The sequence below is a fragment of the Acanthisitta chloris genome, unplaced genomic scaffold, assembly GCF_000695815.1.
Source record: "Acanthisitta chloris isolate BGI_N310 unplaced genomic scaffold, ASM69581v1 scaffold28437, whole genome shotgun sequence".
Taxonomy (NCBI): Eukaryota; Metazoa; Chordata; class Aves; order Passeriformes; family Acanthisittidae; genus Acanthisitta; species Acanthisitta chloris.
The window spans coordinates 2,279-21,247 of record NW_008684145.1 but is presented as its reverse complement, the minus strand read 5'-3'; the positions used below and the strand labels follow the sequence as shown (position 1 = coordinate 21,247).

The 18,969-nt window shown below is 35.5% G+C and overlaps 1 protein-coding gene across 1 annotated transcript in view; it reads right to left on the bottom strand.

The window, feature by feature from the left end:
* Positions 1-485: 485 nt before the first annotated feature.
* Positions 486-18,969, bottom strand: part of TRPC1 (transient receptor potential cation channel, subfamily C, member 1) — a 20,759-nt gene continuing 2,275 nt past the window's right edge. The window contains exons 3-13 of the mRNA XM_009079198.1: positions 18,159-18,260; positions 17,099-17,301; positions 14,861-14,992; positions 13,594-13,789; positions 11,584-11,920; positions 9,336-9,475; positions 7,205-7,348; positions 3,086-3,261; positions 2,673-2,874; positions 1,942-2,136; positions 486-1,167 (exon numbers count right to left, since the gene is read on the bottom strand). Coding sequence (XP_009077446.1) covers positions 940-1,167; positions 1,942-2,136; positions 2,673-2,874; positions 3,086-3,261; positions 7,205-7,348; positions 9,336-9,475; positions 11,584-11,920; positions 13,594-13,789; positions 14,861-14,992; positions 17,099-17,301; positions 18,159-18,260 — 2,055 coding nt within the window. The 3' untranslated portion in view covers positions 486-939. The remainder of the gene's footprint in view (positions 1,168-1,941; positions 2,137-2,672; positions 2,875-3,085; positions 3,262-7,204; positions 7,349-9,335; positions 9,476-11,583; positions 11,921-13,593; positions 13,790-14,860; positions 14,993-17,098; positions 17,302-18,158; positions 18,261-18,969) is intronic.

The following is an 18,969-nucleotide window of genomic DNA, read 5'->3' as shown; positions in this document are numbered from 1 at the left end:
CTTCTAAAGTACATCTTGATCAGACTCTAATGTTCTCACAGAAAGAAGTGTAGAATGTTTCACAGGAATTATTCAGCACTGCAAACAACAGCACTCATGTGCTCCACCTCGTGTTCCTTAAATCATAGGCTTTAATAATTCAAATAATTTATCATCCAGATTTTAAAACCCCAAGATGCCAAACACTAAATGTTCACAGGTTAGTTTTAAAATTCTGTTCCCAATCTTAACATGTGTATTAAAATGTACTATTGAGGCACTGCTGAAAAATCCAAGCAGGGATTGATTGTCTTACATATAACCATAAACATTCAAGAAATGGTTGGTCTATTTTGTGTTCAAAATATCTGTTCCCATGTAAGGGAAGAGTCTTGATGATTTGATTTTCTGTATTCTGTAAATGTCAGTTTACAGTCAATGTTAACATACAAAACTAGAACTGCCTCCTTCAGAGCCATACAGTCTTCACATGCACTGTAACCTACAGTCGAACATCATTTCCAACTGTACTGGAAATTTTCTATTGTTCTATATCTGGCTTTTCTATTAAAAATAAACATAGGCTGGATTTGTGTTTTACAAAGCCTATCTTCTCCCACAACTTGAAAAGCAAGTATCAAAAAAGAACAGCAAAAATAGAAGAAAGAAACACATTGTGCTAATTAGGAAGCTCTGACACCTGACAGCCACAGTCTGAGGAACATCTAAAAAACTCCTATATACAAATTTCCTATACACACTAAGATAAGAGCTTAGGAAAATGACTATATCTGGTCTTGCATCTATTTCAAACACTCCAGCTGCAACCCATGCAAACGCATTGCCAAATGGAGCTTTGTGCAATAATCTTCTCCTCTATGTGGTCTGGCAACAGAATTAGGTCAACACTTTCACCAATAGGTATGTGAAAGTACACACTTTTTGTTTAAAAGCCAAGCCCTAGTTTCTTGGATAAAACATAGCATATTTGGAAGTTCGAAAGCCAAGCAGGTCTCTCATCTCATTCCGGAACTTCGACAAGTCTTGCCGCAGTTCATTCAGGTTTTCCACAGTGGCCTGATCTGTACTTTGCATCTTCTGTCTCATGGAAGTCAAGTACCGGTGAACTAAGCAGCACATCACTTTTTGGTAATTCTCATCCCTCTTTTGCTTCAGATTTCTCCATTCCTTTAAAGAAACACGACACATTTACTGGGCACTTTTGAGCCCTAAAGCTGTATACCATTACACAGAGAATAAACATGATCCAAGTAGCAAAGCTATAAGTACACCCTGATGTGCACAAATACACAATGCATGTCATGTAAACTCTCTGCAAAATGTAAATTAATCTGCTGTACAAGCAAAACTGAAAGGTTTTATCTACCTGGCTTGGTAATTGTCCTATGAGCAAATAAGAGTTCCATAATCCTGAATGTCTCTCAGTGCAAATTCCACAAAATCTTTGAATTTCTTTATTTAATGCTAATTTTGTCAGCAAGAAGATGCAAAATTAGTATGCAAAATTACAGGGTACAATACAAATGTTTATTTAACAACAAAAAAAAATCCCTCCCCCCGACAATGAGAGGCTCAGTGCTCCTTTTTGGTTATTTTGACACTTCTGTAATATGTTTCAAACCAATTACCTTGCCCAAAGAATACTCTAACCTCACCATTTTTGAGATTAGCACATACTTCCTTGAGGTTTCTATGTGTTTTCCTTCAATCAAACCATTTTTTCCAGACTATTTCTGGACGACTTGGGGGTTGGAATTCCCAAACCAGAAAGTTAATAGCACCTTGCTTAAGTAGAAATAGCTAACACGTATTTATATTTTGGATGCAGCCCATTATTCTGTAGCTCCTGTTTATTTTAGCAGCATTCACCAGGTGACATGCAGCTTCATGCAGCAAACTGCCAGTCCCTCTCAGCCTACAGCTTTCCTGAGCAATTCTTACCTTTAGGCTGTTCTGACGTTTGACTTTGCCACTTGATGTATGAGAGCAGATCCATTTACTGAGGCTGTTGAAGAGGTAACAGATAGTCTTAGGAGAGGGTATAACATTGAAAGGTGGAGGGAGAGTACATTTGTCATCAAAGTAGCTAAGCCAGAGCTTGGCACGAGCAAACTTCCACTCCTTATCTTCGTGATTCTAAACGAAAGAAACATTAACAGAGAAAAGAAGCAAAGATATTAACAGGCTATTTTGTGAGGTTTATTTTTTCATACCTGAAAAACTGACTGTTATTTAACTTTGGTTATATAGCATTTTTATATAGAGATTACATAGTATTTTAATAAGCTTGTTTTAATATTCTAATATTAAATATTTAACATAAATGCATCTCTCTTCAATTCACTCTAATGCAAGTAGAGAATTCAGCTATGAAAGTATAACGTCCCTATCAAATGTCCAAGCATCACACATTGTCAAGAGCAGCATCTTGAACAGCTATTTTAGCAGGAAAGTCATGAATTCCCAGCAGGCCAAAGCCTGCACATGTTCAGTATGCAAAGTGCCCACTTTAATTGGATCAAAGTAAATAAAAAGTTCATATTTGGAGGAAAGGTGACCCTTGTGAGCTCACAGACAGAGCTCATCCAGGGAGATCTGTAGATCAGGAAGGAATTGGTATAAATCCAAAGATACAGCTAGCAAGGATTGGCAATTAATCAGAAAGCACTTACTGCTATCAGCTGAAAACTTTTATGAAGCATTGCCACAAGGAGCTTAGTCAATACTATCACAACCACCACATTGTAGGTACCAACAATAACAGCACCCACAAAAGACTGTAGTTCTTCTCCATAGCTAAAACGTGTGACAAAGATTGCTACGTGTGCCAGGGAGAATATGTACCAGAACAGAGCAAAACAAGTGCCAATAAACCTACAAAAACAAGGAAAAAACGTCTGGTTAGGCAAAGCCAAAAACAAGTGCCAATAAACCTACAAAAGCAAGGAAAAAAAGTCTGGTTAGGCAAAGCAAACATCAAAAGTGTTTAATGTAAATTCAAGTTCAGTGAAAACTTCCAGTTTTGTTTAATTACTAGGGATTAAGGGCTGAAACAATGCAGCTATTTTACAGATATCAGACTCACGAGTGGAATGTGTCATTGCTCTGCTGTTCACAGAAAATACCAGCACAGTCCTTCTCCTCATTTACTGTAAATCCTTTATCATAAAGCTGTGTCAATCCGATTGTGAATGAGAACAAGACAAGAAGAAACATGCCCAGAAATTTTCCAAAATCTTGTAGCATCTGCCCCATCGAGATCTGTGAAACAGATTTATGTCCAATTTCAGTAAAACAGGTAGAGATTTTTATTTGTATTCTCTTCTTCAGCAACAACAACAACATTTAAACATTTAAACATTTAAAATGTTCAATTTTAATATGTTAATCAGACTTCAAAACCAGGAGGTACTTTTGTACTGTTTGCCAGAGAAAACTTCTAGATGTTAAAAAGAAAACGTAAATAGTTTTAACATCAGCTGATGAGTTCATATCCTACAAATAACCACAGCAATAGTATGTGCACCTTATTGTTTATCTCCAACACTAGTTTCCAATCCAAAATATCCCATACAGAACTTGGCAACATTCAAAATGCAGCAGCTTTAGAAAAATAAATATATGTATGCTTGTGCCTTTTTCCAGCAGTGGAACCTTGACTTGCTCTTGTCATAATCATAAATTTTTACACAGACACAGCATAAACTGTTGATATCATTTAATTACTGTTCCTATAAACTTCTGCAGAATGATACACCATTATAGAGAATGCAAATGTATAAAATGGGATTAGGTAAATCTTATCTTCTATGTAAATCAGTGTGTGGAAAGCCTAACCCTGTATGGATCAAAACCTGCACCAAATCATAGTCCAGAACTGTATCACTGGTCAGGTTTAGCAGGTACAACTTTCCTGGGAGATGAATGCCTGCTCCTGCCCCTGCTCCCTCCTTTGCTGTTGGAAACCCATCGAGAGCTCCTGCTGCAGATTCTGATTCTTTGTGGTTTGTCATGGCCATGGAGTTTCTACAACTGCAGGCAGAGCTAGCCACCAATTATATGCACATTTGGTCAGAGGATGATTGTAATCCCCATCATTCTGTTCCATCACACCTAACCTTTACATGGAAAGAAACCCAACCTAAATCCCAACAAAAAAACCCTTTAACTGACATATGGTCCCAGCCAAGAAAGAGACAAAGAAGATGAAACAGAAATGCACAAGAAGTGCAAACGACCCAAAACTATTTTATTTGGAATTGAGTGTAATAACCCATCCAAAATGCCAGCAGCTTTTTTCATATATTCATGTTTTCCTCCTTAAGTATTTACAATTTCTAAGCATTTGAAACCTAATTATCTAGGTGAATATTATTCTACCTTCTGTTAATAATAAAAAACCATAGCACACACTCAACTTAGGAATCTATATCAAAATAGGTTTTATTAACCAATGAGTTAAGTAACTGAATGCTTAAAATAGCTGTGATAGCCAAGAGAACACAGGAGCTGTCTTCCCCTGCCCCCACTGCTGGGTTTCCATGCCATATTTGATTACCACCATCTGAACTTTGTGACCTACTTTCAGAAAATACTGTGAGAGTTGTTGTACAAGCTGTAGTGGCCAACAGGAATAACATAAGCTCCTGTGTGTCACTGAATAGGGTGACTGTTGACTGTTTTTATTTACTTGAAAAATTCATAACACAGCCTCCTAATAAAAAACTTGTGTAAGATCTAGTACATAAATAAATATGCACATTAAACAGTGAATCTCTTTAAAATGTGGAGAGACTTCAGTATTCAATCAATCTGTACATGACTAATGCTTAATGCAACATCAAGACTTTAGTGTTTTTTCAAAGTATGCAAGTACGTTTCCATTTAAAATCTATAATAAAAAAGATAAAAATAATTAACAGCAGCATAGGCACAGCTAGAGAGAAAAGGGCAAGAAGTAAAACAAACAACCCCCTGAGAGAAGAAACAGGTATCCTCCAATAATATGAAACTAGTGACTCAAATTATAAGCATCTTTTTAAAGCACTTTTTACAAGGATCTTAAAATGACCAACTTAACAAGCAATTATTTTTCTTTTCAAAGGAGGATGAGTCTGTATGAAACAAAAACAGTCTATAAGAGAAGTATTTGTGTAGCAAGATTAAGTAGCCTAAGTCATTAAAAAGACCTGAACCTTCATGCTGGAGGTTTTCAGCTACATCTTAAAGCCTTGTGGTGATCTGAGCCAAAATTATTTACTTCAGAACTTCCTTTGATAGAACTCAAGTTGCAGAGCAAGAGTTAAAAAAATGCTGCCCTCAAATATTTATTCTGCCTTGATGCTTAAGAGTGATAAAGATTCTTTCAGATCATCCTCTTGCCACAAAGCTCTTAGAACTAGTCCTGTTCATCAGAAGAGAGGACAAAGTATTCATATGATCTAATGGGATAAATTCCAGCAGTGTAATCACTGGATGACTATTTTTATTCAGCAGAGACTTGTAAATGCAGTGACAATGTTACCAGTTATATTAACTAAATCCTATCGCTATCAGGGGAGAAAGAATGAAAGAACTTATAGGTACAAAAAAGCAGTGACTTGTCTGATCTGATTTGTCATCACAAATCTCCCAGGAAATGAGGCCAGAGCAACTAAGTATACCTGTGTAAAGCTTTTTTTTTTGGTAAACTTTGCTTAAACATAAACAGTGCTAAGGACTAAAGCTGAACAGAGGCATCACAAAAGAGAAAAAAACTTTGCTAGTGGAGTAAGAGGAGACTTCTACTCCCAGTATTTTTTTTAGAAGGAAGCTTTCTTGCTCCTTTTAATCTAAAAAGCATTGAGAGGGGAAATTGCATCCTAAATGTGATGTCTTAGTAACAGTCCAGGTTTGCTCTCTATCCCCAAAAGGACTTTCTGAACAGTGTCATATTGCACCCTCAGGTCCATCAGGTTATCTGCAATTTTTCATGATGAACAGCACCAAGGCTAAGATGAGAGGGTCTGTGCTTAAAAGAAGAAATCAACTGACAGAAAAACCAGTACATTGCACATACTCAGTATAAAATTCCATGTCTGCTCTCACATCAGGAAAAGAAAACTTGGGTTTTCGAGAAAAAACAGGCTAAATTTCAACTCTAAGTGAAAAAGTTGAATAAAACTTAGAAAATGTTGTGATCTACACTGTTTCAGCATGCAACACAGGACTGTTAATGCTCCCCCACCATCCCCAGATGACTGAATTAAATGTATTACATAATTAAAATGTGGGAGTTTTTACTGTCATTGTTAGTCACTGGAAGGCTCTAACAAATTCCAAGTAAGAAGAAACTTGTTCTCCCTTCTTATAATTGCCAATAGATGGGGGCTATTTCAACACTATTGAGAGATTTTTATTTCTCAAACAAAAACAACTTGCATAACTCGACATGTAGTCACTGGAAGGCTCTAACAAATTCCAAGTAAGAAACTGCCAATAGATGAGGGCTATTTCAACACTATTGAGATTTTTATTTCTCAAGCAAAAACAACTTGCATAACTCGACATACAGCTTCAATGAGATCTCAGACATAAACAGAAAGGCTTTTGATTAGACCTCCTTGCTACACACTTCATTCATCCATCTCTTAGAGATAAGAAGAAGGCTCTAACAAATTCCAAGTAAGAAACTGCCAATAGATGAGGGCTATTTCAACACTATTGAGATTTTTATTTCTCAAGCAAAAACAACTTGCATAACTCGACATACAGCTTCAATGAGATCTCAGACATAAACAGAAAGGCTTTTGATTAGACCTCCTTGCTACACACTTCATTCATCCATCTCTTAGAGATAAGAAGTTAAGGCAATTACTTGCACTAAACTTTACAGGAAGAGCCTGATCCTTATCCTTTTCAAACTGTGGGCACTTAAGCAGCATGTTAAGCTTACAATGGATGAAAACAAAAAGGCAGTACAGGTACAGTTATCATAGAAAAACAGCCTAAGAAAGAGAACTACACAAAGTCTTCCACTTTTCTTTCTTTTCCCATCTAAATTAGTATGTTTTACATGACAGATTAAAAAAGAATAATAAAACCTCAATGGAGTATCACTTCATTCTACTTTTCACCTTCTTACTTTAACTTCTTTTCTTATTTTCAGTAAGACTCTTGACAGCAAATTAGGTTTAGTATTGTCTCAAGCAGCAATGATATTCACCTGTAGTGGTCCCAGAATAGAGCTGGTTGTGTACATGAAGAACAGACGCAGATAACTAAGAACATTGGCAAAAGCAAAAAGACCTTCTGCCACTAGGGTAGGATGGAATGCATCCCAGTCCTTCCTTTCAGCATAGTCATGAAACTGCAACAGAGAAAGGACAAACTGAGATCACTGATTATAAATACTGAAATGCATTCATGCACCACTCCCTGCTTCTGCCTCCAAAACAGGCAATAGCATAGAAGACATTAACATCTATGATTCATAGATGTCTTACCTCTTTCAGACACTTCACTCTTTTTACACAAAGGCATTTTAAAGGCTTTCTAGTGGGAGACAGAAATCAGATGATTTAAATTCAACACCTAACTCTGCCTCTCATTTGTTCAAACCATTTATTCCTCTGTTCTGCCACTCTGTTTAGCATGGTTTGGTGAAACAGGGACTCATGTACTTCATAAACATGTGCACTGCCTAAGTGTAACAGGCCTCAGGCAAAAATCACATGAAAACCCCACAAAGAAACCCAACGTACACATCCAGCTGTGAGGTGGTGACAGCTGAGCCTAACCAGTTTTAGAAAGACTTATGACTTGGGGCTCTTCAGTGGATTTTCTGAATGACTACAGAGAATGGAAGTCACAAGCAAACTGCTGGTGCAAACATACCCTTGAAGTATCATCCACTAGGTACTACTATTGGATTATTCATGGAATATCCAGAGATCCCTAACTTTTGGCCTGGCTGAAAACATTCAGCATTTATATTACCAGCTTCTGCTGTCTCAAGATGGACATTCAAAAACTAAGGAACTCAAAGCTGCTTTAAAATAACTTGCCCCAAAGTCTGCTACACAAAGATGGCAAGAAACAGGGATAAACATGTTTTCTTATGTTGAAATTGCATGTGTACAAATTCTTCTGCTAGAGAGACTCTTCCTTTATTTCTTGCAGCTTCAGTGCCTATAATATGGACTTTATTTGGTTTTCTACATAATTTATAAACTATTAAAATAAATTTTGCCATATAATAGTGGTGAAAAAAAACCATTATGTGCCTATTACATCGGGCAGGAGTCCTGCATCTTCAAAAAGGTTGTAATTTAAATTAGCAGCAAAGGGCTCTTAGCAAAGGAACTACTACTACAGATATCCTGGTTGCAAAGCAAATGGCTGGAAAGACAGCCCAACATGGCATTCTCCCTCATGTTTTTCCAAGAAATGAGGCCTTTTCCAAATGATTACCAGCCTCTGAATCAATGCACAGATAGGGAAGTGAGCCAAACACCAAGTTGGGAAGTACTGAACCAGTTTATTTCCCTCCCAACTGCCAGACAGCTGTCGACTTAGGGTTTGCAAGACAAAATAATGGTGCGACTGCACCGGCTTGAATTTTGCTGAAATATTCATGTGCAATTGGTCTGGCAGTTTGCCATATGCTGTGTGGCTAACAACACATGCAACAGAATGGAAATGATCATTTTCGAAATGTGTATCTTCAATCATATCCAGATGGCTCTTCGTAGAGAAAAGACAAGGCTCCTTTATGGTCTCTGGGCTTTTATACTTATTACTAAAGAAAATCCCAACCAAAACACCCCACCAAGCCAAAAACCAATTAAAATTCCCCCTGCTACCACTTATGACACTTGAGCATATGTAATCATAAGCAAAATTAAAGTTTTTGTACCAAAAGAGCACTAGGAAATCTGAACACTGAGATTCCTATTAGCTTTCTGCATACTACTGATCTGTGGAATCAGGTGAGCTCAAATGCTAACTCAGATGAGCTGCATGGGGAGATTTCTCATTTGGAAATGGGGTCCCCAAGTACTTAGACATGCCTTGATGTGTTTTCTAACTCCTATTTGCCTCATCAACTTCTCTTTCAAGCCCAAGATACAAGACCTGAGAGCTTGACACCTACACATAGAACACAGAACATTTAACTCCAAAGCCTAAACTGTAGCCACACAGTGAGGCTATTACTAATGTCATACACTTAACTACAACATACACTACTAACACACCACATGTAACATATCTTCACGTATTTTGCAGCAAGGTACTAAACATATTTGCTCAGTCAGTCCCAGAGAAGCTGTGGATCTATGAAGATGAGTGCTCACCTTGTTATGGGCCACAACTTTGAGGGCAAAAGTTGCCAAATACAAGGAATTCATGACAAAACTAAGCTGATTACGGGATTCTTCTAAAAAGTCTTCTAAACCATCATACCAGAGTCTCTTAACATCTGACCACACCATTCCTGCAGGAAAAAATAGAAGCAGGGAAGTAAAGCCATTGTACTGAACAGGTATTCTTTTACACATGATCACCATGTATTTTACACTAAATCTGTTACACAATCAGTAAAAGGAGATGCTATAATTGGTGTTATTTATGCACACAAGAACTAGAGTTCTGTTGTTTTGTTTTCCTGTGGAAAACACTTGCATGATTTAGGTTCAATAACTCAGACCAAGACCACCCAGTGATGCATTTGGTCTACATTAGATTTGATGGAACAGATTTTCTAAAATGAATATTTTAGCTTAAACCAGAGGAGGAATCTGATTTGTGCTCAAAACTTGAAGTTTACAAGTTTCTTTTAAGACCTGTCTGTGTCTGTGTGCAAAGTACTGAGTATTTCCAAAATCTGCATGAACTACTCAGCGGTTTTAATGTAGCTTAACAGTGAAAGGAACCACAATTACACAAAAAACACCCACCTTAAAATATTAAATAAACTACCCAGAACTACTTAGGTTATTACAAGTCCAGTCAAACAAATGATACATATCTAATTACCTTACATTAAGATATGTTTCCATTAATTTATCTACCAAATTTTCAACCAAAAACATGGTAAAAGGTTCTATGAATTTCAACCAAAAGCTCTTGAGAACTCAACAAAAATTATACCTGTGCTCCCTCTGCTGCATCAACCAGAAGTGACATGCAGCCTTTCAGGTACAGTCAGGACAACCAGTGACAGTGGCATACAGAAACAGAAAACTCTAACATGGGAAAATAATATTGATTTCTGTGTTTTAAAACAAGGATGAGGTAAATGCACACCTCAAGTCTTTAGACTAAGATGGAGCATGCATGCATAAACGTACACGACATATACTTTTATCTTTAAACCATATGGCACATCTGCAGCAAGTCCAAATTTTATTATTAACTACCTTTCAAATCAAGCACTACAGAAGTGGTCATGAAAGACTGAGTTGTAACTTATTGTTGATGTGCCACTAAACTGGCAATTTTATATTTATATATATGTATATATTCAAACCCTCTCCCTGAGCTGAGTAGAATGATATAAAAATTTCATGTTTGCAACTCTAAAAGACATTTTGCAGAACCCTAAATTTTGGCAATTGTTTAAAGTTGGATTAGTCCAAGAAAAAAAGTACATAAACCTCCTATTCTATCTAGTTAGAACATACTAAAGGAGCAATGAACACAGTGCAGGAATTGATTTTACGACTGTCACTGCATGCTTACTCCAACTACTTATAATCCATCAAAATTATAAGTAACTTGCACACAGTGCACGAATTCTTTTAATCCACTTAATGATCACCTAAAGACTTTACCTAGATTTTAAAACAAACAATAATTTTAGTAGCAATATTCAGATCCTAGCATAATTCCATACACAGACACACAAGGAATTAAGAAGCTCAGATCATTCCTACTACACAGCCTCAGAGTTAAATCTTATATCCAACATCATTGTCCAAACAGTTCTTGTAAAACAGCTGGAAGAAATTTAAAGTTTCATGGATTGTTGGCTGCTGAAGAAACAAAAGTTTGACTTACAGTGATTAAACCACCTACAAACTAATTAATACTATCCATTCATGAAAAGCTATTGGAAAAAATCTAAATCAATGCCTAAATTTTATTTCTCATCAAGGAGAATGAGTTGACGACAGGTTACAAAACTGTTAATCTCAGGAACACACACTTGTTCTGTGTTCTTGTTGCTTTTCATTTCTTTAGATCAAAATTTTTAAATGTCTAGAAAGACATACAGCTTTTACATTAAGTTGTTATTGCACAACTGAATCTCCCTTGCATCCCTCTGAATGCCCTTCTGAAGATAAATGCACATTCCTCCTCTGTTAGATCCTACAACATTCTCTCTCTGATACTTCCCCTTCTGTGATAACTGGAGGTTGTTGTAACACTTCACACCCCTTCCTCAAAACGTGTTTGGGATTTTTTTTGTGTAACAGGATCCTGCCAAGGGCAGACTTTGGTCAAGCCCTGAGTAACATGCTGGTTTCCTAAGGTAGCACAAATCATTATTACTCAATCAACATCAGCAGTTGTCACCCAATCCTCTCAAATCATACCTACCAATTAGCCATATTATGAGAAGATAGTCTATTCTCTCAAGGGCTGGTCCCATTGTATTCTTCTTGTTCTCATTGTAGACAAGGGAGTACAAATTAAGTAACAATAGAAACGTGAAATATGAAGCTCCATGAATAATAAACTTCATAAAAGGAGTGTGAATTATTCGACCTACTCGAGATTTAGGAGCTAACAAGTAACACAGGGACAGAACTGGCCAGAAAATGCCAACCATCAAAACAGTCAAGATCTTCTTGCAGGTGTGCTTGCGCCGATAGCCTGCCATCTGCCCGAACCAGACCGTGTTGAGGAACTGCTGGCAGTTGGACTGAGCCACAAACTGGGTGGTGGGGGAAAGAAACAAACAAGAAATCACTCTCAGGTTTCTTAATACATATCACTAATTTACACTATTAAAATTAGTTTTCAAACTATGTGCAGTTACCAATGAACAAGAAAAGGCAAGAATATCAATTTGAAATAGTTATCTTGTTAGAGACCAAAAGAACTATGGACCTACTATGAGTACATCTCAATTTTCTTCTAGAGCTAGCAACTAAACATCAACTATACACACTAAATTTTAATAGTTTTTAGGTTAAGAATTAGTTTTAATTTCTAATTATTTAGAAATCTAGCACATAAATAACACCACACCTCAGAGAGCTTCATTGTCTGTTATTATAAAATACAGTGATCTTATCTGAAGAATAAAATACTATTATTGTTAAATACTATCCACAGTGTAAAACACAACACATTTTAAGATGAGGACTAAAGTGGTCAAGCAGTTTTATACAGATCAGTTCTTAAAATTATTATGGCAGGGTTAATTTTGCACCAGAGTAAGCTGTATTGTATCAATCCCTAAAAAGGAGGTAATTTTGTCCTGAAGGTTATGTATATGATGCAACTGTAGCTTCAAATTTCAGGTTCTCATCTGCATGGAGTTACAAAAGAATATGTTTCACCAGAGAACAGTTTGTCATTTAATTGAAAAAATATCAACAAAAAGAACCTTGCTATTATCATCACATCTTACAAAGCATCACAAAAACTGTCTCTATAGTAAACTTGCCAGGAATAAAAGATGTTCTGCAGTTACTTTGCTCATACCACACAAAAACAGTTGTTCTTTTCCAAGCACTGTGGTAAAAAAAGCAATGCTCAAACCCAGAAGAACATCTGAACTAGTTCAGTGTGCTTGTTTAACGCATACCAGGAGCAGGGAATGCCCTAGAAGCAGCATTACACAACTGTGGCTTGTGCCTTTTGAACGCTGTGTGTTTCAACAGCTTCACAGTTTAAGCCTAGGCATGTAGAGCAGACAGACTTATAATTCCTTCTGCAAATGCAGAAGGAAAAAAAAAGAAAAATGGATTTTGCATGGAAAGGAAACTTTCACTCTATCCCCAGTCCTTGTACCAGAATCCCACAAACACCAATTTGCCTTCTAGCACAGAAAACCAGAGTTATAATTTGTCAAGGGACAAAGATGACAATAACCTACTGCATGAAACAAGCTGCATACTGATGGCATGAAAGGCACTACTATTCTGGAACAGAGGCACTATTCAGTGATACCAGCATAGGTCCAACCTAATTACTGAACAGCACAGGCAAGGCCTGAGACAAAGCTGAACAGCCAATGACTAGTGAGAATATGATAAATCATGTTTGGCACCTGAGGACCCAAGCCTCTCTAGGCAAGGATTTAATGAGAATCTGAACAAATAATTACCACTACCAGAGCTGTTCATAAAAAAAAAGCAGTAGTCTATACTCCAGTACAGAAAATACTACATTCTTCTGCACAGTAAACACTGAAGAAACACTCAGTATCTTGAAGTATCACTTCCCTGTTTCACACGGTCATGCTCTGTGTATCACCATCTTTTATATAACTCCTGCAAATTTATTTCCACTTCTATTTCTAGACACAGAACAACAAATTAAATGATTTACTAGCAAAATATGATAAGGAAAGTCTATCAAATTACTGCAAAGACAAACCTCTTTTTGATTATACTTGATAGCAAGTTTTAAGCGGCTTAAGTTCATCCTCTCTTCCAGCAATCCTCTCTTGTCTACATGTTCATCGCTAGATGTGTGATTCAGGATCACTTCCAGCTCCCGTGAATTCCGTGCCTGTGCAAGCAAATCTTTAGCAAAGGTTTTGCACTGTTGAGCAAGTTCCTCATAATCATTTCTGAAAGACACAGAATCAGTGCATATTATTACACTGTCCACGTATTTTCCATTAAATCATTAACTATCCATTTTTGGTTGGCATTGTGTGTTATGTTAAGACAAATTAAAAGCAACTACCTCTAAATGCCAAGGTCCAAGCCATCCTAAGACAACTCTGAAGAGGTTTCACTATGTAACATGACAATTACACTTCAGTGTAGTTTGCAAGACCACTAGAGAAAAACTGACAAACAGACTTATAGCATACAAATTCTTATCTCATGAGTTCCTTACACAGAGTTAAAGCTTAAGAGTTATTTCCAGGAGATAAGAAAATGTAGTAGTCACAAAATATGGCATGGGCAAGTAATCACATGGACAGGAAGTCATTTTGGATTTTGCTCTATTCCTGCCATCTGAAAATTCAAATCCATTCACTGAGTAGTACTATGTATTACTATAACAAACACAAGAAAAGAAACCATGATTTCCTGGCCTCACCTGGCACACAGTCCATCTTAGTGCCAAGCTGTATTGCAAAAATGCAACAATTGAACTCCTAATAAGCAAGACAAGCAGCTCAAACACAGAAAATTCACACACACACACACATATTCTCTCCCACACACACATAAATAAGGACCAAACTTAAGAAACAATACCTGAAACAACTCTCAACAGGAGTCAGGTCAGTATAAACAAGGTATTGCACATTTCTACCCTGATACAGGGAAAAAAGGTGCAAAATACTGATGAGATATTGATATGATTAATAGGTGTGTGATCTTCAAGTAAGTCAGCATTTAGCATAATTTCTTTATTTTTTTCAGAGTAGAGCTGAAATTTAAACTGTTGGTGCAACTAGACACATTGAACTATCTATACCTGAAAGGATTTAAAGTAATTAAACTGTGAAAATGACTACTAATGAGGCATAAATTACATTAGATAACTTCTCATTATGCCTAATTATCGGTTTAAACCCTCCAATCACAGAAAAATTAAGAATCAACCTTTCCTAATGCATACACACTTCTATATATGTAATTTCATAGCAGCATTAAAATTGGGTTGTGTTTTCAATTCCTACCTGAATTCAACCTCAACAAGGCTTAATTCTTTCAGGTCTGCACTAAGTTCAAAGGCTCGTAGGATTGGATCCTCCTCTGTCAACATGATTAAAGCAGGACTGGCCAAACACCGATAAATGTCAAGACGAAACCTGTGGCAAAAGAAGAGGAGCAAACTGAAGACCTATCATTTCATCAGCAGTTTCAAATCAGAATCTGTTCTAAAGGTTTGCATAAAACAGCTGAAAGACAAAACAATTTGGTTTCTTAAATCAGACACTACAAACATGAAATGTGGTATGTCCTGGAAGATACAGATCCGTTACATATTTAGAATCCCTAAGTCTCAAAAATTGGCTGAACTGGTTTCTTCTTCCTTTCCTCACTACTTGAACTGTTACCAGTACATCAGTTAAGCTAAGAGATTGGTAAAATTCTGACAATTTAAGTGGTATACAGTAGCTCTTATGGCTCTTCAAGTGGAAATAAGAGTGGGAACTAAAGCATTTAGGGCAATCTTCTATTTTAACAAACTAAATTAAAAACAGTGACAAGCTTCAATGTGCAATGCAGAAAAAAAATCAGGGAATGCATCTGAAGGGATATTCTCCTCTTGTACGTCTGGTGACTCATGAACACTGAAACCATGTTCTCTGTTCTAGTTTAAACTAAGAGCTGCTATCTCAAATGTTTCTGTTGTTTGCCCTGACACCTTTTCTCCTCCTGAAGTTCCTGACATGGGGTATCAGATGGATAGTAGAATGTGGCCTGTAGTAGCTGAATTCCAGCAAGTTATCCTTTCACTTCTCTTATTTTTTAGTAATCTGGATACATACTTGAGTACTTATGCAATAACTAATTGTCTACTATAATTTCAGGACACTTATGATCTTTGAGCTCTGTGATTTTTCATCCCAACTCTCACATATTAGATTTTATTCAGCCCTCAAATATATTGTCAAGTTAACCAGACTGAACATTGACAATCGGTAAATCCCTCTCCTCATCCGAACCTTTATTAAAAAGTTTTCCACTTTCAAAAATACTGAATCAAAAAACAAAAAAAAAAAAAAAAAAAAAAAAAAAAAAAAAAAAAAAAAAAAAAAAAAAAAAAAAAAAAAAAAAAAAAAAAAAAAAAAAAAAAAAAAAAAAAAAAAAAAAAAAAAAAAAAAAAAAAAAAAAAAAAAAAAAAAAAAAAAAAAAAAAAAAAAAAAAAAAAAAAAAAAAAAAAAAAAAAAAAAAAAAAAAAAAAAAAAAAAAAAAAAAAAAAAAAAAAAAAAAAAAAAAAAAAAAAAAAAAAAAAAAAAAAAAAAAAAAAAAAAAAAAAAAAAAAAAAAAAAAAAAAAAAAAAAAAAAAAAAAAAAAAAAAAAAAAAAAAAAAAAAAAAAAAAAAAAAAAAAAAAAAAAAAAAAAAAAAAAAAAAAAAAAAAAAAAAAAAAAAAAAAAAAAAAAAAAAAAAAAAAAAAAAAAAAAAAAAAAAAAAAAAAAAAAAAAAAAAAAAAAAAAAAAAAAAAAAAAAAAAAAAAAAAAAAAAAAAAAAAAAAAAAAAAAAAAAAAAAAAAAAAAAAAAAAAAAAAAAAAAAAAAAAAAAAAAAAAAAAAAAAAAAAAAAAAAAAAAAAAAAAAAAAAAAAAAAAAAAAAAAAAAAAAAAAAAAAAAAAAAAAAAAAAAAAAAAAAAAAAAAAAAAAAAAAAAAAAAAAAAAAAAAAAAAAAAAAAAAAAAAAAAAAAAAAAAAAAAAAAAAAAAAAAAAAAAAAAAAAAAAAAAAAAAAAAAAAAAAAAAAAAAAAAAAAAAAAAAAAAAAAGAAAAAAAAAAGTCTTTAATTTGTATTCATCAAAACATGATAAATAAACACTTTTAAAAACAGGATACAGAATTATCCACCTCCTCATCCTGGCTAAAAACCCTCCAAGTACTAACTGACACGCAAAAAAGACTTTATTTGCATAGTCCTTATGCTCCCAAGCCAAAGACAGCTCAAATGTTTGTGACACAATTGGTAGAAAGGAGAGGCACATAGGTAAATCCATACAGAGACTGAGTACAAAACCAACACGGAGGAAAAGCCACTGCCTCCCATCAGCCTTTTCAAGCACAGCCCATCCCTGAGAACTGACATCTCTCACAGTAAGGGCTACAATATAATAAAGGAATCCCCTCATAAACCTCCCCTTAAAAGGAAACACACTGAATCTGACTCAAGCAATGCCAGAAAGTTAAGAATCTTTTTATCATGGTCTACGACTGCTAAGTCTTACCTGGAATGTCTGAGACTATCTTTCTTGTTCTTGGCAGTGCACAGTGTGCACTCACACCCCACAGCATGAGGTTTGGGCAATGATATGTCCTGCTTTAGCAGCATGGTGAGAATTTCATAGTTGTTACGATGAGCAGCTAAAATGACTGGTGCCACATCCATGGTGGTGGAGTACTCTGGGTTCTGAATGCGCTCCATTAATTTCTGGAATAAAATAGGGGAAGTATCTCAATTTATTACCTACAGTTCTACTAAAGTGTTTCCAAGTAAGGGCTTTTTTGACTGTTCAACAATGAATTTCTCCTTCAAAATACTTTCCAATGTTTCATAACATGAAAAGAAAAACACATTTCTAACAACATTCAAACATCTCTCAGACAAACACTGAAAAAAGAAAAACAGACACCAAAATGTTTCTTGTTTATTTACACAGAAAATCTGACATTCAGTGCCTGTCTGCTTCAATATATGTGTGATATTAGAAATTGTTATTTTCTCTAGTTTGAGAAAAAATTACTGTATTTACTAAGAGAAGAAAAAAATATCCTGAGTGTATCATACTCTGTTATACAATACTTTATTCCTTCCCTCTATCCCTCCAACTCTACTTGTGTACATTTAAAAGCTCCTTGATAATTAAGCATTGCCAAGGTAAGTTTCAACAATTAATTTCAAGGTGAAGATCTGATGTTTACAGATTTGCTCCAAAAAAATCCATAAAACTTCAATACATGAATAAACCCTTAATAGTCAAGTCTAATAACTACCTTGCAAACAGACTACAAGAAAAGATTTATAACCACTGCTTTTTTCTCTTCCAAACTAGGCATCTGTTAGCACTTGGCAGGTATAAAGCCACTGGATTCCTCAGGCAGTAAAGCAAAATAATGTATTCCATCTTTCAAGAAAAAAGAGGCTACAAAAATATTCCCTAGGGTCCAGATTCTATCACCTTAGAGATGCAGAATTTACTTTGAGAACAACATTTTCAATACTATGGCTACCCAGAATGCAATAGCCCACACTCCCCAACCAGAAATCCAGGAATAACAACACTCAACCACAATGGTTGGTCTGGAGGATCTTTTTGGTCGGTGATTAAGTAGAATGTCAACAGCTCCCACGACCTCCGAGTCGATAGCCACCAACAGTGCATCTGATGACTGAGGAAAGAAAACAAATCACATAAGAAAACAGCAGAAACTTGAACAGCATAAGGAGTCAAACTCAAGCCAATTGGCATTTTCTAATGTATTTTTGACAAATTATTTTTCAAGTACTAAAACGATGTTCTGTATTATCACCTTACCTTGGGTTCAAACTGAAGGAGGGAAAGTCTAGGTTGGAGCTAAGAAAAATGTTTTTTACTGTAAGGGTGCTGAGACACTGGCACAGGTTGCCCAGGGATATGTTGGCTGCCCTGACCCTGGCAGTGTTCAAGGCCAGGTTGGATGAGGCCTTGAGCAACCTGATCTAGTGAGGAGGAGTCCCTGCCCAGGGCAGGGAGGGTTGGGACTAGATGATCTGTAAGGTCCATTCCAACCCCTAAATTCTATGATTCTATGATTCTCACATATGATCAGGATACAAATACAGGCTGTCACTCCAAGAGATCTCATAGCATTAGTGGCAATTTATTTAATTGGATAAAAAGTGCAACCAGATGCAGAAATCGCTTTCCAGCAAAGATGATGCAGAATACTTGCAAAAATCAAGTCCTAAGGGACAGTTTACCATGCTATTAAAAGGAAGTGTCTGTGTAACACAGCTCAGGCACATGGGATGCTTCGGCCCCATATCCATAGCTCACAAGTACAGCTAGAAAAATAAGCTTTTTCTTCTTGGCCGATAACTACTTCTGAAACTTCTCTT